Here is a 19337-nt window from a genome sequence, read left to right as displayed (position 1 = left end):
GCCATAAATGGTTCTTGAAAAGCTCATCCAGATACTTCCGCTGCTTCTCATCTGTTTCATCAACATCTTAATGAACCTACATTAATGCCAATAACAATAAATTAGTAATTTAAAAATACTACTTTTTAACAAAAATAATTATACATTATTTAATACAAACTTACCGATAACTCCCCCAGCATGGACTTCTTCAACTCCTCAAGGACCTTTTTCCAAGACTCAAACTCGGCATAACATTCCCTCCGCACCAAACCCCCAATATCATAGCTAATTTTGACATATGCATCAGCCATACTTTTGTCTTCAAAGTAGGGCACTTGCTTACGTCAATACCTCTCTACGCACTGTACAACTTTCCTATCGTGAGAGCCTTCTCCAGAATCGGCCATTGCTTTTGAAACAAAAAAAAAATGAAAATTAGGGTTCTGAAACTGTGTTTATATAGCACTAGGAACACTTTGCGCAACGAATGGGTTCGTCGCACAAACTGGACTTTTCGTCGCGCGTCATAATTGCGTAATAAATGGGAGCGTTGAACGCAATCTAACTGTTTAAGTGAAACTTTGCACAACGACATTGGTGTTTCGTCGCGCGAAGTGCTCTTGTGTGACGACATTATTGTCATGCGAAGTGCTCTTGCGCTACGAATATTGTCGTCACACAATCTCTTTAGCGACGAACATGAATGATTGTAGTTATGAAGTTTACGTAAACATAGATATCTATGTTTACGTAAACTTTATAATTACAAACAAATATTTAGTTAAATATTTATTCTAAAAATAATTAATACCTAAAATAAATTGAATTAATCCATTCAATTATTTAAAAAGCCAAACAAGAATTAAAGCCTAATTAAGTCCAAATACATAACTTGTACAAAACCTTAAATTTAAATATTGTCCTCAAAAACATAAATTTAAAGCTACTATTTCGATGATCTTCCATTCTCCTCCACGTCCTCACGCCATTGCTTGTAACCTCCCTTCAACGCCACCTCCATCAACTTCATCAACTCTTCCTTCGTATCATAATCAAGAGTATACTTACAATGTTATACATATATGCAAATAATTAATTCCAACATATAACAAAAAAATGCACAAAATTAATTATTCATCCATCCATCAACATTATACTTACTAATAATTGATCCATCACCGTCTTCTTCACATTCTTGGGCACATATTTCCAAGAACGCCACTCCGCAATAGGACAATTATTCTGAATGGCTACACCTATCGCATGCGCGAACTCCACATGTTGCCTCAGATCATACGGGTTGGCAGGCATGGTCTTATCCCGGTTTTTATCATCCATCCCAGTACAAACAGAAGAATTGTGAAGAATAAAGAGAGCAGAAGCGCATATTTATAGCAAGGTTAGGGCCTTTGCGCAATGAAGGTTTTGTCGTGTAAACCTTGCGCAACGAATGCTTTGTTGCGTAAACCTTGTGTGACGAAGGTCTTTGTCGCACAAACTTTTGCAATAAATACAATATTGATTCCTCATATTCACATGCACTGAATGGTTTGACTGAAAACTAACAGTAACTTGTGCGACTAATCCTTTGTCGTGCAAAGGTCCCCTGCTTCGTCACTCATGTTTTTTGCGCCAAAAAAAATTATCCTGCATTTTTCTTATTGACTTTGTGCGACGACAATAATTGTTCGTCAAGCTAAGTATTCATGCACGACTAATTCCTTCATCGTGCAAAGAATTTTTTTTTTCTTTCCTACCTTTTTGGTGCAACGATAATGTTTTTTTGTCGCACAAGTACCTCTTATGCGACAAAAAGTGTTCTGTCGCACAAAATCTCGTCGCACAAGCTGTTTTTCCTACTAGTGCATGCACCTAAAAAACAAGAAACAATGTTAGCTTAATTGATGAACACCCAAGAAAATGGGAGAGGAGGGCTGCCAAAGAGCCTTTGATGCCTAAGTCAGAAACAGTTTGAAAAAAACTAGAACAAAGAGAATTATGAGTAGTAAGTGGCAATTATCGATTTTTCTTTTGGGCTTAGCTATTTATAGGAGAGACTCCTCGGGTGCAGCTTGGAGGTGAGGTTGTAGGCCATACTTGGCAAACCTCTATGTTCTGCTAGTGTGATGCATACTAGTCTCCAAAAACAGCTACATGAAGTCCCTAGGAGGCCTTTGGCAAGTAGTGGCTCTGGAGCGCGGAACACCTAAGGGAGACTCTGAAGTGTCAACTTCCGCCTCCTTGAGCCGGGAAATGCACGGTGGTAGAAATGGGATATCATCGATCCAAATGACTCCTTAATATATGTATAGGCCCAAAGGCCAAAGACCAATAAAGCAGACATATGCTTACCTCCTCAGAGTTTGGTGTGGTCTACTGATGACGTCAGGGGTAAATCCGTTATATTGTGTTAAAAGTCCATGTGTCGTTCTCATATTAGATATGTGGTTACTTTATGTCTCTACAATATGAACATCAAATATGATCTGCATTATTTCTTATGTTTTTGTATCATTTATCCTTAATCATTACTAGATAATTTAATTTAAAAGAATCTTATTACTTTGCTCATCATATTCCTTTTTTTTTTTTTTTTGGGCGCACTTAAACAATTTTGATGAAAATCAACTTTCCGTAGAAGTTTGATGCAAGTCCATTTGGAGAAGTTACCCAAGAGGTCGATCAACAAAAATTATCCAAGTTCTAGGTTCTTCATGTAGACGTTTATTTCAGTTTGTCAAGTAAATATAGCCGGAATTGCATTCCTGTCAGATTACACAACATGATTCAATGAAGATGCTAAGGGATTACTGATTTTTTCATTAGAAGTGCGATATATTCCTAGAAAGCTAAAACATAGAGCTAAGTTTCTCATATTTTACTAGAATTTTCAAGAAGAGAGAGCGACTTAACTAACATGTTTCCCAAGTTCAGAGGAATTTCTTTTCTAGTTTGGTTTTATGAGTTGTCTAGGTTTTTGTTTTGTTTTGTTTTTTATTTTTGGGGGGGGCGGGGTGTGGGGGGTGGGGGAGTTTTTTCGAACTACTTAGGATTAAGGTTTTGATACTTCTTCTATGGGAGGCCGCCCTAATTTCTCTACACACGGTCCGATACACAATTTCAAGCTTGAAGACGAGCTCGCGAGTTTGAGTTTCTAGTCTTTCAGATCATTAAAGAGCATAAACGTAATTTGACCACCCAATTATAAAGGCATAAAAAGCATGGGCATGCCTTACTAATAAAAAAATAAAACTAAATAAATAAAGGGGCTTTTAGATCCAGGCCCAAAAACATAGAGAGTTTTTAGGAGTGAGTCCAGTTAATAAATTATATGTTTTTATTTATTTTATACTCATTTTATATTTTCTAAAAATATTAAAAATCAATTAAAATCTTTTAATATTATGCATTTTTCAACTCCAAAATATCTAATTAATATCTTATAACAAAAAAAATTAATATACTAACATAAATCTATCTGCAAAACATTATACCCTAACTAAAGTAGCAAATATATGAGTGTATATTATACCTATAAGTGAGCTATGAAACCTAACTAAAAGGTAGAAAAAACATAATATACCTACAAGCAAGACACATTAATTTGTGACAGGTTGACTATGAAAAAGAATTTGTCATATAGGTAGATAAATACAATTAACCTGTGATATAGGTTGATTATAAAAATTAAAATAAAATCTATAAATGGGTTAAAGCACGAGGAAGAACAAGAAATAACAAATAAAAAGAATTAATCAAAGAGATAATTAGGAAGAAATTTGATTTTTACAATAAATTTTTTCATTTAAGAGATAATTATTGATAATAAAATAATTAAATTTAAAGAATTGGACCTATTCTAATAAATTGGACTATTCCTACTATTGGCTCAAAAAATTGGAGTTATATCAAGTTTCCCCATAAATAAAATAGTAATAATAATTCTTAAAAAAGGCAATTTTTTTTTATTTTTTTTAAACAAGCGATATTATTTATATTAAGGGGAGGGGGTGGGGTTAGCCTTACAACAAGCTAGCAATAATGTGGTTCAAGTTCGTCTTTGGCGAGAACCGAACCTAAGATCTTCACTTACAAATGAAGAGAAATACCACTAGACCGTAGTACTAAGTGGCAAAGAAAATTTTAAATTAAACATCAATTTTAATAAAGGTTTTAGGAAAAACATGCCAACTTTAAGGATAACTTCTGCCACTCAGTACTATGGTCTAATGGTATTCCTCTTCATTTGGAAGTGAGAGGTCTTAAGTTCGAATCTCGTGAATGACGAATTCGATACCAAATTAGGTTGTCCATTGTGTGGCTTAACCAACTCTCTCTCCCCTTAATGTAAAAATATCAATGCACTAAAAAAAAAAAAAAAAAGATAACATCTAATCCGTTCTCATTCTATATGGATTAAGCCATAAATTGTGGACAAACACATAAGCATAGGAACATTTATATTTTTGTTCCCATTGCACATGAGCCACATGCCACTGGTGCCGACGCCAGAAATTGTGGACAAACACATTTATAAGCATAGGAATACTTATATTTTTGTTCCCATTGCACATGAGCCATATGCCACCGGTGTCAGCGCCAGAAATTGTTGTTGACCACCGTCATTGTGACCCAAATTTTTTTCCGATCGCTGGAAATTTCAAGTCACTGTTGTGGTAGCAAAAATCTACCACCTTCAGTTTTGATGAATTTGTACATACAAAACAATGAATACATTTGACCAAAGACCAAAGCCCCACACACCCATGAGGTGGGGGGAAGGTCTGCCTAATGGATCTCTGATGCGTAAGCTAGTTTCTCAGAAAAGAACGAGTGTTTAGGGTTTGTATGCGTAACAAAAAACTTACCAAAATTTTGGTGGAATTGAGGTATTTATAGGAAGAGGTGGCCAGTCATAGTGTTACAGAGTAGCCCTACACATGGTGGCATCCTATTGGCCAAGGTGTGTCATCCGTATAATGAATAAGGAAAGAATAATTCCCAAAATTGATTGAAATATGGATTACTTACTTGATGGAGTTGATCTTCAATTGGGAATGTATTAAAAATATGATTTAGTAATTAATCTTACTTTTAAGCCTTTGACTTTTCTATGTTACGAGTAGGGGAAATTTGAGCAGTAGTTGTCAGCTGCTTGGACCTTCAGGGATACTGATCTGCGCGTGAGAGTATTTGAGAGTCTTGCCCATTTAATGAGATTGAGAGCAATCTTGCTGAGCTGGAAGCACAAAAGGGCATTAGGTGTAGAAATCCCATGCTGCTTAGGTGTGCAGAGAGTTGTTTCCCAATTTAATGTAGACCTTCCACCTTATTTTGGAAATAGAGTCTTCTTAGGAAAGGGAAAGCAATTGCCACCAAAACTTATTTAAGCTTGTTGTAAGTAGAAGGCTAAATAAATTTGGAAAACAATTTTTTCCCAACATCATCCGTGGTCTCCCCTTGTTGATGATTTGATCTTCACTGGGAACCCTCTGCCCATATTCTTTGTAACATGCAACTAGCTCATCAATGTTGTCAAAAAACCATCCCAACTTTGGAATGTTGCACGTCTGCTCTTTTGTCCAATTCAGTCTCGTTGGTTACTACTTCATTGTCATATTTTTCTATTTTAAGCTCAAAGTCTTCTAGATCAATATCTGAAGACTCTAAACCTCCTAAATCAATTAAAATAGGTAATCTTTAGTTATGTGTATTACCAGTAACAATAAGAAAATTACTTGACTCTAAACTTTTACACAACTCCATTAAGTTACAGTTAGAAATTACCAGTGACAATAAGGAAATTACCACGATCATCCATTTCGTTGTTATTTGTGGGGTTGTTGGATTCTCCAATGTCCATATTAAGGCACCTAAACCATTGAAACAGTTTCAAGACAGTTTCGTTTGAAAAACGGGGGTTATATTTGAAAAAGAAGAAGGATGATATGGTCTTACCGTCGCCGGCAGTCACGTTGGTGGACTAGAGGAAGGAGGGAGCAGAGAGAAAGGAGGGAGAGCTGTTGGAAGAGAAGAGAGAGGAGCAAGAAGAAGAGTACATGTAGTTAAACCTGCAAATGGGTAATCATAATTCTCATTTAAATAAGTGATTATGAGTTTTTAAAATCTGGATTAGTTACATGGCTATGCTAACTCATCAGCCACCTCATTCGGTTTAGGAATTTGATTTAGCATATACCGTGGCATCCAAGTGTAAATTTTGAAAGTCCCGGGAAAGTTTCCTACTTATATCATGTCACGTTGTCGGCACAAATACCATTGGGTGCGCGGTTGAAATCTCATCCTCCTTCCTTTGACAAACGTTCGCTTCGGGTCCGCACAATTTCAATGGTTTCCTTTTCCCTGTTGCATCCAAATTCCAGACTAACTCCCTCACTCTCTCCCAACTTCTCTTTCCATGTCGACCTTTTCAGCCAAACCCAATTATTTAGTCACCTCCCTTCACAACCACCACAATTCTATATCCTCTTTTCCAACTTGTCTCCCTTCCCTTTCGAAACTTCAGAAAACTTCACCTGTTGTTGCTTTCAATGGCGCCACGTTACAACACAAGCAGCGGCGGACTAATCCCCAAACCACACTTCCTATAGTACCCAGTTCCACCTTCTTGCAAATGGGTTCTCAGGATACCTCCTCTGAGACACCCTTTTTGGTGAAATCAACGGCCTCAGAGAGTGCTTCCACTTCCTCTGCCTCTCGAACTGTGAGTAATTCAAACTTTCTGCGTTTAAAATCGGCCTGGATGGTCACTTTCCTGCTGTTTCAATGGTATTTTGTTAAAGGGATTTTTTAACTTTAATCCTTCCAGAAAAGATTGAAATTTAAAATAAATCTAGTGTTAGATTACATATCTATTATAATCTCTTGATGTGTCCTTAATTCAAAATAATTAATTTGCATTTTATTTAATGTCTTCCATTAAATATTTAAATTTATTAATATACAAATTTTAATTTATTTTTTGACGAAAAAAGAGTTTTTTAATTTATTAATTTTATTTAACATTCTTCAAACTTGAAGGACTCAATTAATGTACTTAAATGTTAGTACCAAAATGACACACCCCGACCGAGGTCAAGGCATGCTAGCCGTCACGTGGGAGTGACGTAGTCATGAGCACAGTGCAGAAGCGATAAAGATAGCAAACATACGAATAATTAAAAACCACACTACTAGAGTGCATTACTAAACAGAAGGTGATAGGAGTTAGTTACAACAATAAACACTCCTAATCAGGGCATAAAGTCTAGGTGCAGTCCAGTAGGACAAGTACTAGTTATACAGTACCAGGAATGTCCTACTATTATTTAGATAAGTCAGAACAGCCGACGTCCGTGAGCCACCAATAGCAAGCTTACTTAAAACCTGGAGAGGCACAAAACAGAAAACGTGAGTGGGCAAAAACAAATGTTTTGCAAAACCATTTCATATATCAACATAACTAACCCCTTGCTGTAAAACATGTATAATTTTCCCAGAATCAAGATATAAGCATGTACATATATATATATATATATATATATATATATGAAATCATATCAATTCAGTTCATGCTTCACATAATCATATTCATATGTAAATATGCCATGCCAAGATATAATAGAGTAAACAATTCAGGTAAGAATAATTTCGTAGAAATGTGATATGTTAGCCGGAACTCCTGTGATAGTCTATATGGCTGAATTCATAGCTCAAACTCAATCTAGCCGGAGTCACTACCATGACCTATACGGCAATATACTGCACATAAGTCGGAACCCCTAGAAATGGTCTGTACGACAAGATTGGATGTAATATAACTATGCTTAACTCTATTCTTTCATAATAGTCGGGCGATAAATCGCTAGTCACCTACGAGTCGGAACCATGAATAAGGTCTGTACGACAAGACTGTGCACTTAAGTTGGATCCAATATGAGCATATAGTGCGGGAGGTGACGTAAATAAACAGGCTTGTACTTCATATCTCTGGCTAATCACAATCACCCTAGGTGCAGTTTTATGAGCTCAACATTACTCAATCACATATCACATCATCGACAATTCACATAATTAAACATAACTTACCTGAACTTACCTGTGCCTCCACAACACCACATATATATATATATATATATATATATACAATCATGGAATGCATATTCCGAATATAAAAGTATTTGGCATATTAATTTAAAGCATACTTTCCTTAAAACGCATTTCTGGGAAATATATCTAGTATATAAGTATATACTGAAAACAAAAGCCCACTCACTGGTATGTCGAAGGGTCGTAGCCGTGAGTCGCCCGTGGATACGCTCGTCCTCGGGATAGAACTCACCTATATGTGAATTAACTATAAAAACGTTATTTTAAAGCACATATACAAAACTAGCTAATAACTTCTCATACATTGCTCAATTTGGGTATATATATATACCACAGTGATCTACACAACCTCACGAACATTGTGATATTTTTAGAAAATAATTTCTATGGCTCACGCGCCGGGGAGGGCACGGCCTCACGCGCGGCCCACACGCATCGTCTTCAACCTCCAGATGCCGGAATTGTGTCACCGGCGCCGGATTCTGGGCAGACCTGCAACTGCCCATTTCTCACTCGTTTTTGCACCATTTTTCACGTATTTTATACCAAAATGAAGCTCTTAACTTGTAGAACACAATCATACTAATTTAAAGTTCTAAAAGTCATAGAATCTCACCGGAGAATTCCAAGAAAACCGGCCAAACTTCGTCCACACGATCCCGACGTCCTAAACCTTCAAACGAAGCACTCCGAGCTTCCTTGGGACCTCACTAAGCTTCCTACAAGCTTCAAATTCCCAAAAACATCCATAATTACGTGTGCATGAACAGTGCACAAATCGGGGGTTAAGAAAAACTAGGGTTTTCGAAGGTATCCTTACCTGAAATGGGTACTAATCGACTCGTCTGGGCTTCACGAATACAATGGTACCATTTTCTTCCTCGATCAATGAGGTTTGAGAGGTCCTTGGTGTTTGTCCGTACAAGAAGAAGGAGAGAGAGAGTCCGAGAGATAGAGAGAGAACACAGGAGGGAAGAGAGAGATAAAGTAATATGGATGTGTGTGTGTGGTCCAATCTACACACCAATCACAACTAACCAAGGTTTAGTTCTCATTGGCCCCAAAAACTTAGGAAAATAATTATATTGGTCCACTCCTAAAACCATGTCACATACGACTCATCTCAACGCCCAAGGGCATTCTAGTCTTTTCACATCTTCGATAAAAGTATTTTGGAACGGGCTGTGACAATCTCCCCACCTTATAAAATTTCATCCTCAAAATTATACATAATAAATACCTCTACTAATAATCATAAAATAAGCGTGGATACATCTCTCTCATCCGATCATCTGTCTCCCAAGTAGCTTCTTCCACTGAATGATTTCTCCATAATACTTTCACCAGGCGTACGGTCTTGTTCCTCAGTTCCTTATTCTTCCAATCCAATAGAGTCACTGGTTCCTCATCATACGTCAAATCCGAATTGATTTCCAAGGGTTGAGGGGGAATCACATGTGAAGGATCTGAAACATAATGTCGAAGCATCGAAACATGAAATACATCGTGTACCTTGGACAACTCTGGAGGCAACTCAAGCCTATAAGCAACCTTATCGACTCGCTCGGTGATCAAATATGGTCCAACGTACCTAGGGCTTAACTTTCCTTTCTTTCCAAATCGTACAACACCTTTCCAAGGTGATAGCTTCAGAAATACCCAATCACCTACATCATACTTCCGATCAGTGGCATGCTTGTCTGCTAAGCTCTTTTGTCGATCTTGGGCGGCTTTCAGGTTAGACTTAATTACCTGAACATTTTGAGTAGTCACATCCACAATCTTAGGGCCCACTAAAACTCTTTCGCCAACCTCTGACCAACATAGAGGTGTACGGCAAGATTTCCCATAAAATGCCTCAAATAGTGCCATACCAATGCTCGAATGATAACTGTTATTGTAGGAAAACTCCATCAAATCCAAACAATCATGCCAACTATCTCCAAACTGCAACACAGAAGATCTTAACATATCCTCTAATGTCTGAATGGTCCTCTCAGATTGTCCATCTGTCTGAGGATGAGATGTCGTACTATAAAGCAATCTCGTACCAAGAGCTGTCTGGAATGCTATCCAGAACTTGGAAGTAAATCTGAGATCTTGATCCGAGATAATATTAACTGGCACACCATGATACTTCACAATCTGTGATATAAATAACTTAGCTAATCGTCTTAACGAATACTTCTCCCTCACTGGAATAAAATGTGCTGACTTCGTAAGCCGATCAATTACCACCCAAATGTCGTCATAACCATTCTGTGTACGAGGAAGCTTGTACACAAAATCCATAGTAATATTTTCCCATTTCCACTGTGGAACGAGAAGTGGCTGCATCAACCCAAACGGCTTCTTTCTTTCAGATTTAACCTGTTGGCAAATGGCTCACATATTCGGCAATTTCTCTTTTCATACCTAGCCAATAATAAAATGGTCTAATGGTATGATACATCTTAGTACCTCCTGGATGCATCGCATATGCTGAAATATGTGCTTCATCCAAAATTTCTTTCTTTAATTCTGCATTATTCGGCACATACATCCTACTTTCCTGCATAAGCATGCCATCAGTTTCTCGAATCTCGAAATCTTTCTTTTTGCCTTGGTTTCTTGCTTGAATTATTTCCTGAGTCTCCTCATCAATCATCTGAGCCTTAAGCACACGATCAATTAAAACTGGCCTAACCTGGAAATTAGCAAGCAAGGCTTCTCCTCGATCTTCAACTCCTAGCTCCACTCCAGTGGACCTCAAATCTGCTAGGAGAGGAACATGACAATCATAGATGGCATTAAGTCTGGCTGGAGTCTTTCTACTAAGTGCGTCCGCCACTACATTTGTACGACCAGGATGATACTTAATCGTGCAATTATAGTCACTAAGTAACTCAATCCACCTCCGCTGTCAAAGATTAAGATCTCTCTAAGTAAACAGATACTGAAGACTCTTATGATATGTGAAGATCTTACAATTCTCACCATAAAGATAATGTCTCCAAATCTTCAAAGCAAAGATGATAACTCCTAACTCTAAATCATGTGTAGGGTAATTCTTCTCATGAGGTTTCAACTGTCTCGAAGCATAAGCAATTACCCTACCATGTTGCATTAATACATAACCCAAACCATTCAAAGAAGCATCACTATAAACCTCATAATTACCGCTATCATCTGGAAGTGCTAGAACAGGTGCATGAGTGATATAGTACTTCAACTGCTGAAAACTTTGCTCACATTTACTATCCCACTCAAACTTAACAAATCTTGTCAGTGGCAAAGCAATCACTAAAAAATCCTTAACGAACCGTCTATAATAGTCTGCTAAACCAAGAAAACTCCGTACCTCGGTGACGGTTCGAGGTTGCTCCCAATTCTCCACAGCTGCCACTTTCTGAGAATCCACTTGAATGGCTTGAGCAGAAATGACATGTCCCAAAAATGCTACTTGATTCAACCAAAATTCACATTTGCTAAACTTAGCATATAGTTGGTGTTCCCTCAAGCTGCTTAACACCAACTTCAAATGTCTAGCATGCACAACCTTGGACTTAGAGTATACCAGGATATCGTCAATGAAGACAATAACAAATCTGTTCAAATATGGCTGGAATACTCGATTCATCAAATCCATAAAAGCTGCTGGTGCATTAGTTAACCCCAATGGCATCACGAGAAACTCATAATGACCATATCGAGTCCTGAATGCGGTTTTAGGGACATCTTCATTTTTAATCTTCAACTGATAGTATCCCGACCTCAAGTCAATCTTAGAAAATACACAGGCACATCTGAGTTGATCAAATAAATCATTTATATGAGGCAATGGATAACGGTTCTTAATGGTTACCCGATTCAATTGCCTGTAATCAATGCAAAGCCTCAAAGTTCCATCTTTCTTCCTCACAAATAAGACTGGGGCTCCCCAAGGTGAAGTACTAGGCTCAATGAAACCTTTATCCACTAACTCTTGCAACTGCACTTTTAATTCTCTTAATTCAGCAGGAGCCATTCTGTAAGGAGTCAAAGATATAGGATTCGTACCTGGAAGCAGATCAATAACAAACTCCACCTCTCTATCTGGCGGCAATCCAGGCAAATCCTCAGGGAATACATCCGAAAAATATCTGACCACTCAAACATCCTCCACACTACTAGGAGCATCATCATTCAACACCACATGAGTCAAATATCCCTGACAAACTTTCGACAACAATCTCTTTGCTTTCATGGCTGAAATAATACCATGCCTCACCCCACTAGGCTTTCCTACAAATGTAACTTCAGGTAATCCAGGACAATGAAATGTGACTGTCTTCCCATAACAATCTATCTTGGCACGATTATAGTGCAACCAATCAATGCCCAAAATCACATCAAAATCCATAATATCCAATGGCTAAGATTAGCCGGCATAATAATACTTTCTACTATCACTGGACATCCTGGATATACCCGATCCACAAAACAGCTATCCCCTCTAAGCATAGAAAATTCTAAATTATATCCTAGAGGTGTATGATGAGGTTGTGTCACTTGAGCAAATGTATGAGAAATAACAGAATGTGTAGCACCACAATCAATCAACACTCTAGCAAAATGACCAAGAATATTTACCCATGATTAAATCTGGATTATTCTGGGCATCTTGCAATGACATGTTGTGGATACGTGCCTGGTTCTGATGTCGTCCACCGCGACCTCTGTTGGCGTGAACACCACGTCCCTGTCTCTGTTGACCCGACTGCCTCGAATATCCTGCACTACTAGCGGCAATCTCTCCCTGCTAGGGCTGTCCCCCTTGGTACCACTGAGATCCACCAGCTGAATGTGGTTGATAAGACATAGATCCTCTCTGATACTGAGGATACCCACTCTGATACTGAGGATCCTAAGAGTACTGTTGCTGACCTGAGGTGTAGGGAGCAGCGTCGCCCTGGTAATGGTAGGCACATCCTCGTCCAGTCTGAGTATAACCACCAGATCCTGAAGCGTGCTGGGTAGGTGCAGGTGGTGGCAAGGAAGGCTGCTGGGGTCTCTACTGACTTTGAGAGCATTAAGCAACCCTATGACCCATCTTTCCACAAGTATAACATCCATTACTGCCTTTCCTACACTCCCCAAAATGCCGATTATTACACCTGCGGCATAAGGGAACACCAGATCCACCTGAACCACCAAAATCTCTCTGTCTCTGAAACCTCGGACCTCTAGTGAATCTACCACCTCTCATTTGCATATTAGTACTAAATCTTCCGCTAGAAGAGCTGGAACTGCCACCACTCCTCTTAAAGTTATGTGTCTTGCGGGGTCCCTGAAATGCTTGCCCTTTTCCTTTGTCATCTCGTTTCTGGCCCCCATTCTTTCCTTCCTCATCTTCACTTTCACTAGGCATGTTCTCTGAGGCCTCAATCCTCAGTAGAATCTCATAGAACTCCTGGTAGGAGGCACAGTGAGTCGATGTCGCTATGAAACACCATTTCTTCTTAGTACCCAAACTGAAACGGCGAAGCATCTCTACTGGATTAGCAACAACCTCCGGATCATATCTCGACAGATCAGTAAACATCCTGTAATACTCATTAGCAGACATCTTCCCTTGCCTTAAGTGAGTAAACTCCTGTTTCTTAAGATCGATATACGCAGGAGGAATGAACCTTTTCCAAAACCGCTCCTTAAACACTCCCTAGTCCACAATCTCTTCTGGGGTCATCTCGTAAGACTCCTGTCTCCACCAGGATACAGGCTGTTATCCCAAAAACCAGGTAGTCGTCTCGACCCACCTATCAGGAGGAAGATTACCCTGACTCTGCATCACCTGAAAGGTCTTCTCACATGATTCAACCATTTTTCCGCCCCCTCATGACCTTCATTACCCATGAAATGAGTCAACTTCAGATTATGGACTGTCTCAAGAGGTGTCATCTGGGGAGTACGAAATGCTGTCTAAATGGCAGAAACTATAGCTTCCCCTAATTGAGCAATATCAGGGAAACTAGATTCAGCTGGTTGACGGGGCTCTTTACGAGGCGGCATAGTTCTGACATAAGATATCACAATGATTAGAACATTCAAGAATTATACAGGACTGCTAAACCTAGGCTCTGATACCAAACTGACACATCCCGACCGAGGCCAAGGCATGATGGCCGTCACGTGGGAGTGACATAGCCATGAGCACAGTGCAGAAGCGATAAAGATAGCAAACATACGAATAATTAAAAACCACACTACTGAATATTATAGGAGTTAGTTACAACAGTAAACACTCCTAATCAGAGCATAAAGTCTAGGTGCAGTCCAGTAGGAAAAGTACTAGTTATACAGTGCCAGGAATGTCCTACTATTATTTAGATAAGTCAGAACAACCGACGTCCTTGAGCCACCAACAGCAAGCTTACTTAAAACCTGGAGGGGTGCAAAACAGAAAACGTGAGTGGGCAAAAACAAATGTTTTGCAAAACCATTTCATTTATCAACATAACTAACCCCTCGCTGTAAAACATGTATAATTTTCCCAGAATCAAGATATAAGCATGTACATATATATATCTGAAATCATATCATTCAGTTCATGCTTCACATAATAATATTCATATGTAAATATGCCATGCCAAGATATAATAGAGTAAACAATTCAGGTAAGAATAATTTCATAGAAATGTGATATGTTAGCCGGAACTTCTGTGGTAGTCTGTACAGCTGAATTCATAGCTCAAACTCAATCTAGCCGGAGTCACTACTATGACCTATACGACAATATACTGCACATAAGTCGGAACCCCTAGAAAGGGTCTGTACGACAAGATTGGGTGTAATATAATTATGCTCAACTCTATTCTCTCATAATAGCCGGGTGATAAATCGCTAGTAACCTACGAGTCGGAACCATGAATAAGGTCTGTACAATAAGACTGTGCACTTAAGTTGGATCCAATATGAGCATATAGTGCGGGAGGTGACGTAAATAAACAGGCCTGTACTTCATATCTCTGGCTAATCACAATCACCCTAGGTGCAGTTTTATGAGCTCAACATTACTCAATCACATATCACATCATCGATGATTCATATAATTAAACATAACTTACCTGAACTTACCTGTGCCTCCACAGCACCACATTTATATATATATACAATCATGGAATGCATATTCCGAATATAAAAGTATTTGGCATATTAATTTAAAGCATACTTTCCTTAAAACGTATTTCTGGGAAATATATCTTATATATAAGTATATACTGAAAACAAAAGCCCACTTACTGATATGTCGAAGGGTCGTAGCCCTTGAGTCGCCCGTGGATACGCTCGTCCTCGGGATAGACCTCACCTATATGCGAATTAACTATAAAAACGTTATTTTAAAGCACATATACAAAACTAGCTAATAACTTCTCATACATTGCTCAATTTGGGTATATGAATATACCACAGTGATCTACACAACCTCACGAACAGTGTGATATTTTTAGAAAAAAAATTCTATGGCTCACGCGCCGGGGAGGGCACGGCCTCACGCGCGGCCCATGCGCATCGTCTTCAACCTCCAGACACCGGAACTGTGCCACCGCCGCCGGATTCTGGGCAGACCTGCAACTGCCCAGTTCTCACTCGTTTTTGCACCATTTTTCACGTATTTTATACCAAAATTAAGCTCTTAACTTGTAGAACACAATCATACTAATTTAAAGTTCTAAAAGTCACAGAATCTCACCGGAGAATTCCAAGAAAACCGGCCAAACTTCGTCCACACGATCCCGACGTCCAAAACCTTCAAACGAAGCACTCCGAGCTTTCTTGGGACCTCACTAAGCTTCCTACAAGCTTCAAATTCCCAAAAACATCCATAATTATGTGTGCATGAATAGTGCACAAATCGGGGGTTATGAAAAACTAGGGTTTTCGAAGGTATCCTTACCTGAAATGGGTACTAATCGACTCGTCTGGGCTTCACGAATACAATGGTACTATTTTCTTCCTCGATCAGTGAGGTTTGAGAGGTCCTTGGTGTTTGTCCGTACAAGAAGAAGGAGAGAGAGAGTCCGAGAGATAAAGAGAGAACACGGGAGGGAAGAGAGAGATAAAGTAATGTGGATGTGTGTGTGTGGTCCAATCTACACACCAATCACAACTAACCAAGGTTTAGTTCTCATTGGCCCCAAAAACTTAGGAAAATAATTATATTGGTCCACTTCTAAAACCATGTCACATACAACTCATCTCAACGCCCAAGGGCATTCTAGTCTTTTCACATCTTCGATAAAAGTATTTCGGAACGGGCTATGACAAAAATGTGTGTACGAAATGTATTATATTGAACTAATGTATTTAAATGTTAGTACCAAAATATATGCACCGAAATGTATTATATTAAAGGCCTAATCGGATAAATGGTCCCCGTGGTCATAAGGTATTCGGATGATAGCCTCTGTGGTAAAAAAATTCGGATTTAAACCCCTGTGGTCTAAGTCTGTTAGGATTTATGCTTTTCTGTTAAATAATGCTGACGTGGCTGCCAAATGTCTGCCACGTGACAAAAATAATAATTTTAAATTTTTTTTTAAAACCTGAAATTTTACAAAAAAAAAAAAAAAAAAAAAAACCCACATCTGCAGAAGAAGAACAAGCTCCCCCCGGCCTCCGCCCGTTCCCCCCCTCGCCGTACTTCTTCTCCTTCTTCTTCTTCCCCCCGGAGACCAGCTCCCCCCCCCCCCCCGCCGGAGCCTTATCCCCGCGCAACCCTCCTCCCTCTCCTTCTTCCTTCTTCTTCTTCTTTTTCCCGCCGGAGACCAGCTCCCCCCCTCGCCAGTCTCCCCGCGCGACCCTCCTCCCTCTCCCTCTTCCTTCTTCTTCTTCTTCTTCTTGCAGATCTGGGTTTTTTTTTTTTTTTTTTTTTTTTTTTTTTTTAAAAATTCAGGTTTTTTTCAAAAAAAATTAAAAATTATTATTTTTGCCACGTGGCAGACATTTGGCAGTCACGTCAGCATTATTTAACAGAAGGGCATAAATCCTAACAGACTTAGACCACATGGGTTTAAATCCTAACAGACTATGACCACAGGGGTTTAAATCCGAATTTTTTTACCACAGGGGCTATCATCCGAATACCTTATGACCACGGGAACCATTTATCCGATTAGGCCTATATTAAATTAATGAACCTAAATGTGTGTACCAAAATGTATGCACCGAAATATTAGTACCAAAATGTATTATATTGAATTAATGTATCTAAATGTTTGTATCAAAATGTATGTACCGAAATGTATGCACCGAAATCTATTATAATGAATTTAATGTATCTAAATGAAGAAGATAAAGTACATTGAAATATATTGTATAATAAAAATTAGTTTATCTAAATGTTTACAACAAAATATATTAGAATAAATGAAATGAAAATTATAATGAAATAAAATTAATACATTAAAATTAGGAAGAAAAAGAGAAATAATTAAAAAATCAAAATATAATTAATAAATGAGGTTATTAATGTATCAAGTGACTAAAATTAGATTTTGATTTTACTCATGATTTTAATATAAAAGTCATCTTTATCAATGATTAAAATGAAGGTTTCTATTTGTTAAAAGTTGTTGGCTTTGATTTGATGTATGATTCTTACAATTTACAGGTGGTTGGGATTTTGGATTTGGTTGTTTCTGTTGGTATTTTTCTTGCAATGGACAAGTTTTTGAAGAAGGCATTTGTGGCAGCTGCCATTAAGTTCCCAAGTGCGCTTTTCGGGATGTTTTGCAAATTCTCCGTTCTTGTTTTTCTTAATTCCACCGTCCCTGCTGTGGCAACAAGCTTGATGAACTTCTTTGAGCCGGCGCTTTTGTTCATCCAGAGATGGCTCCCATTGTTCTACGTTCCTTCTCTGGTTGTTTTGCCCCTTTCTGTAAAGAGTATTCCCACGGCTTCGGGTATCAAGATTTGCTTCATCATAGGTATGCAAATCTTTGCTACTCTCTCTAAGATAACTTCTGTCCGATGAAGCTGTACACTATTTATATTTTCCATCAGTCATTGGCGGTTTTGCTGTCAATATCAATGAATCAGTTACTGTTTGCCTAAGAATTGTGACGAGTTACTTATTAGTGATCATAAATAGATCATTTATTTTCTGTGCACTCGCCCAATTGGCGTCTTACCTTTCCACCAATGTCTAGTTGATACTGAAACCATATTTGAACATTAATTTTGTGCCTACTAATTTCAGCTCGTCAAGAGGCATGCAGCCGAGATTTTCACATATGTCATCCTGTCTACCATATTTTCATTGTATTCAACCGCTCTTGTTGGACGTCTTGTTGGGTTGGAACCTAGTTTGACTGTCTCAATTCTACCGAGATTTTCACATATGGCATTGGTTCTCAGCATTGTGTCGTTGTTTGAAGGTACTAGTTCATACTTTTGTAGTTGTAGACAAGCAAATCTCTGACCTCATAAATGTGTTCTAAGTTTGACATGATTTTCTAAGACGTTATTATCTTTACTTTTCTTTCTTGCAAAACGTTACAACTTTATAATGCTTACAAAATAATATTGCATGTGGGACGTATTTGAAACCTGTATTGAAATTGTAGGTACCAATCCATCTCTCACAGCCGCCGTGGTTGTAGTAACTGGTCTGGTAGGAGCTAATTTTGTGCAAGCAACACTTGATAAACTATAATTTCGTGATCCTATTGCTCGAGGAATAGCTACTGCATCTAGGTACACATCCGCAAAACCCTGAACTTATGCACCTATATTTTGTTTTTGTGAACTGTCTGTTATGCACTTACGTTTTGTTGTAATGATTAACTGTTTGTTATGGACTTACGTCTCGTTTTGGTGTTTTTGTTCTTTTCTTGCTCCAGTGCTGACTGGGAACAGAAGCATTGTCAGCCAAGGAACCGGAGGCTCTCCCTTTTTGCGCCATTGCTTACGCTCTGAATGGTATATTTGGCTCTTTGCTTTGTTCCAGCAGTCAGGCAAAGCTTGCTTGCCGTAGTTGGATGACACTATCAGCTGCTTAGTTTGCTCTCACAATTAGCCACTGCTTCGAAATCTTTTATTAATCGTATATAAATATACACGATATTTTCTCATCGGTACAGGAATTCAGTTTAAAAACCGAACTATATAAAACATAAACTGTAAACATGAACAAACACCTGTATTCGATTACCTTAGTGGAATTATGTACACTATCAGTTACTGTTGCTCCAGAAAACTTAGGTTGGTAGGAAGCCAACCTGAAT

The 19337-nt window shown here is 38.5% G+C and overlaps 1 protein-coding gene across 1 annotated transcript; it reads left to right on the top strand.

The window, feature by feature from the left end:
• The first annotated feature begins 6305 nt into the window (after nt 1–6305).
• LOC126608996 (plastidal glycolate/glycerate translocator 1, chloroplastic-like) lies at nt 6306–19303 on the top strand. The gene is made up of 5 exons (XM_050277016.1): nt 6306–6706; nt 17723–18038; nt 18311–18488; nt 18678–18807; nt 18954–19303. The coding sequence occupies exons 1-3, from the start codon at nt 6401–6403 to the stop codon at nt 18415–18417; spliced, it is 729 nt and encodes a 242-aa protein (XP_050132973.1). The 5' UTR covers nt 6306–6400; the 3' UTR covers nt 18418–18488; nt 18678–18807; nt 18954–19303.
• The last annotated feature ends 34 nt before the right edge of the window (nt 19304–19337 follow it).

Source organism: Malus sylvestris, chromosome 16 (genome assembly GCF_916048215.2).
Source record: "Malus sylvestris chromosome 16, drMalSylv7.2, whole genome shotgun sequence".
In the NCBI taxonomy this organism is placed as follows: domain Eukaryota; kingdom Viridiplantae; phylum Streptophyta; class Magnoliopsida; order Rosales; family Rosaceae; genus Malus; species Malus sylvestris.
The sequence above is the reverse complement of the archived record's forward strand: the minus strand, read 5'-3'. Positions and strand labels throughout refer to the sequence as shown.

Coding starts and splice junctions, on each gene's coding strand:
- LOC126608996 (XM_050277016.1), top strand. CDS start 6,401: ATGTCGACCTTTTCAGCCAAACCCAATTATTTAGTCACCTCCCTTCAC. Junction 6,707..17,722: donor CTTCCTCTGCCTCTCGAACT/GTGAGTAATTCA, acceptor TACAATTTACAG/GTGGTTGGGATTTTGGATTT. Junction 18,039..18,310: donor CAAGATTTGCTTCATCATAG/GTATGCAAATCT, acceptor TACTAATTTCAG/CTCGTCAAGAGGCATGCAGC.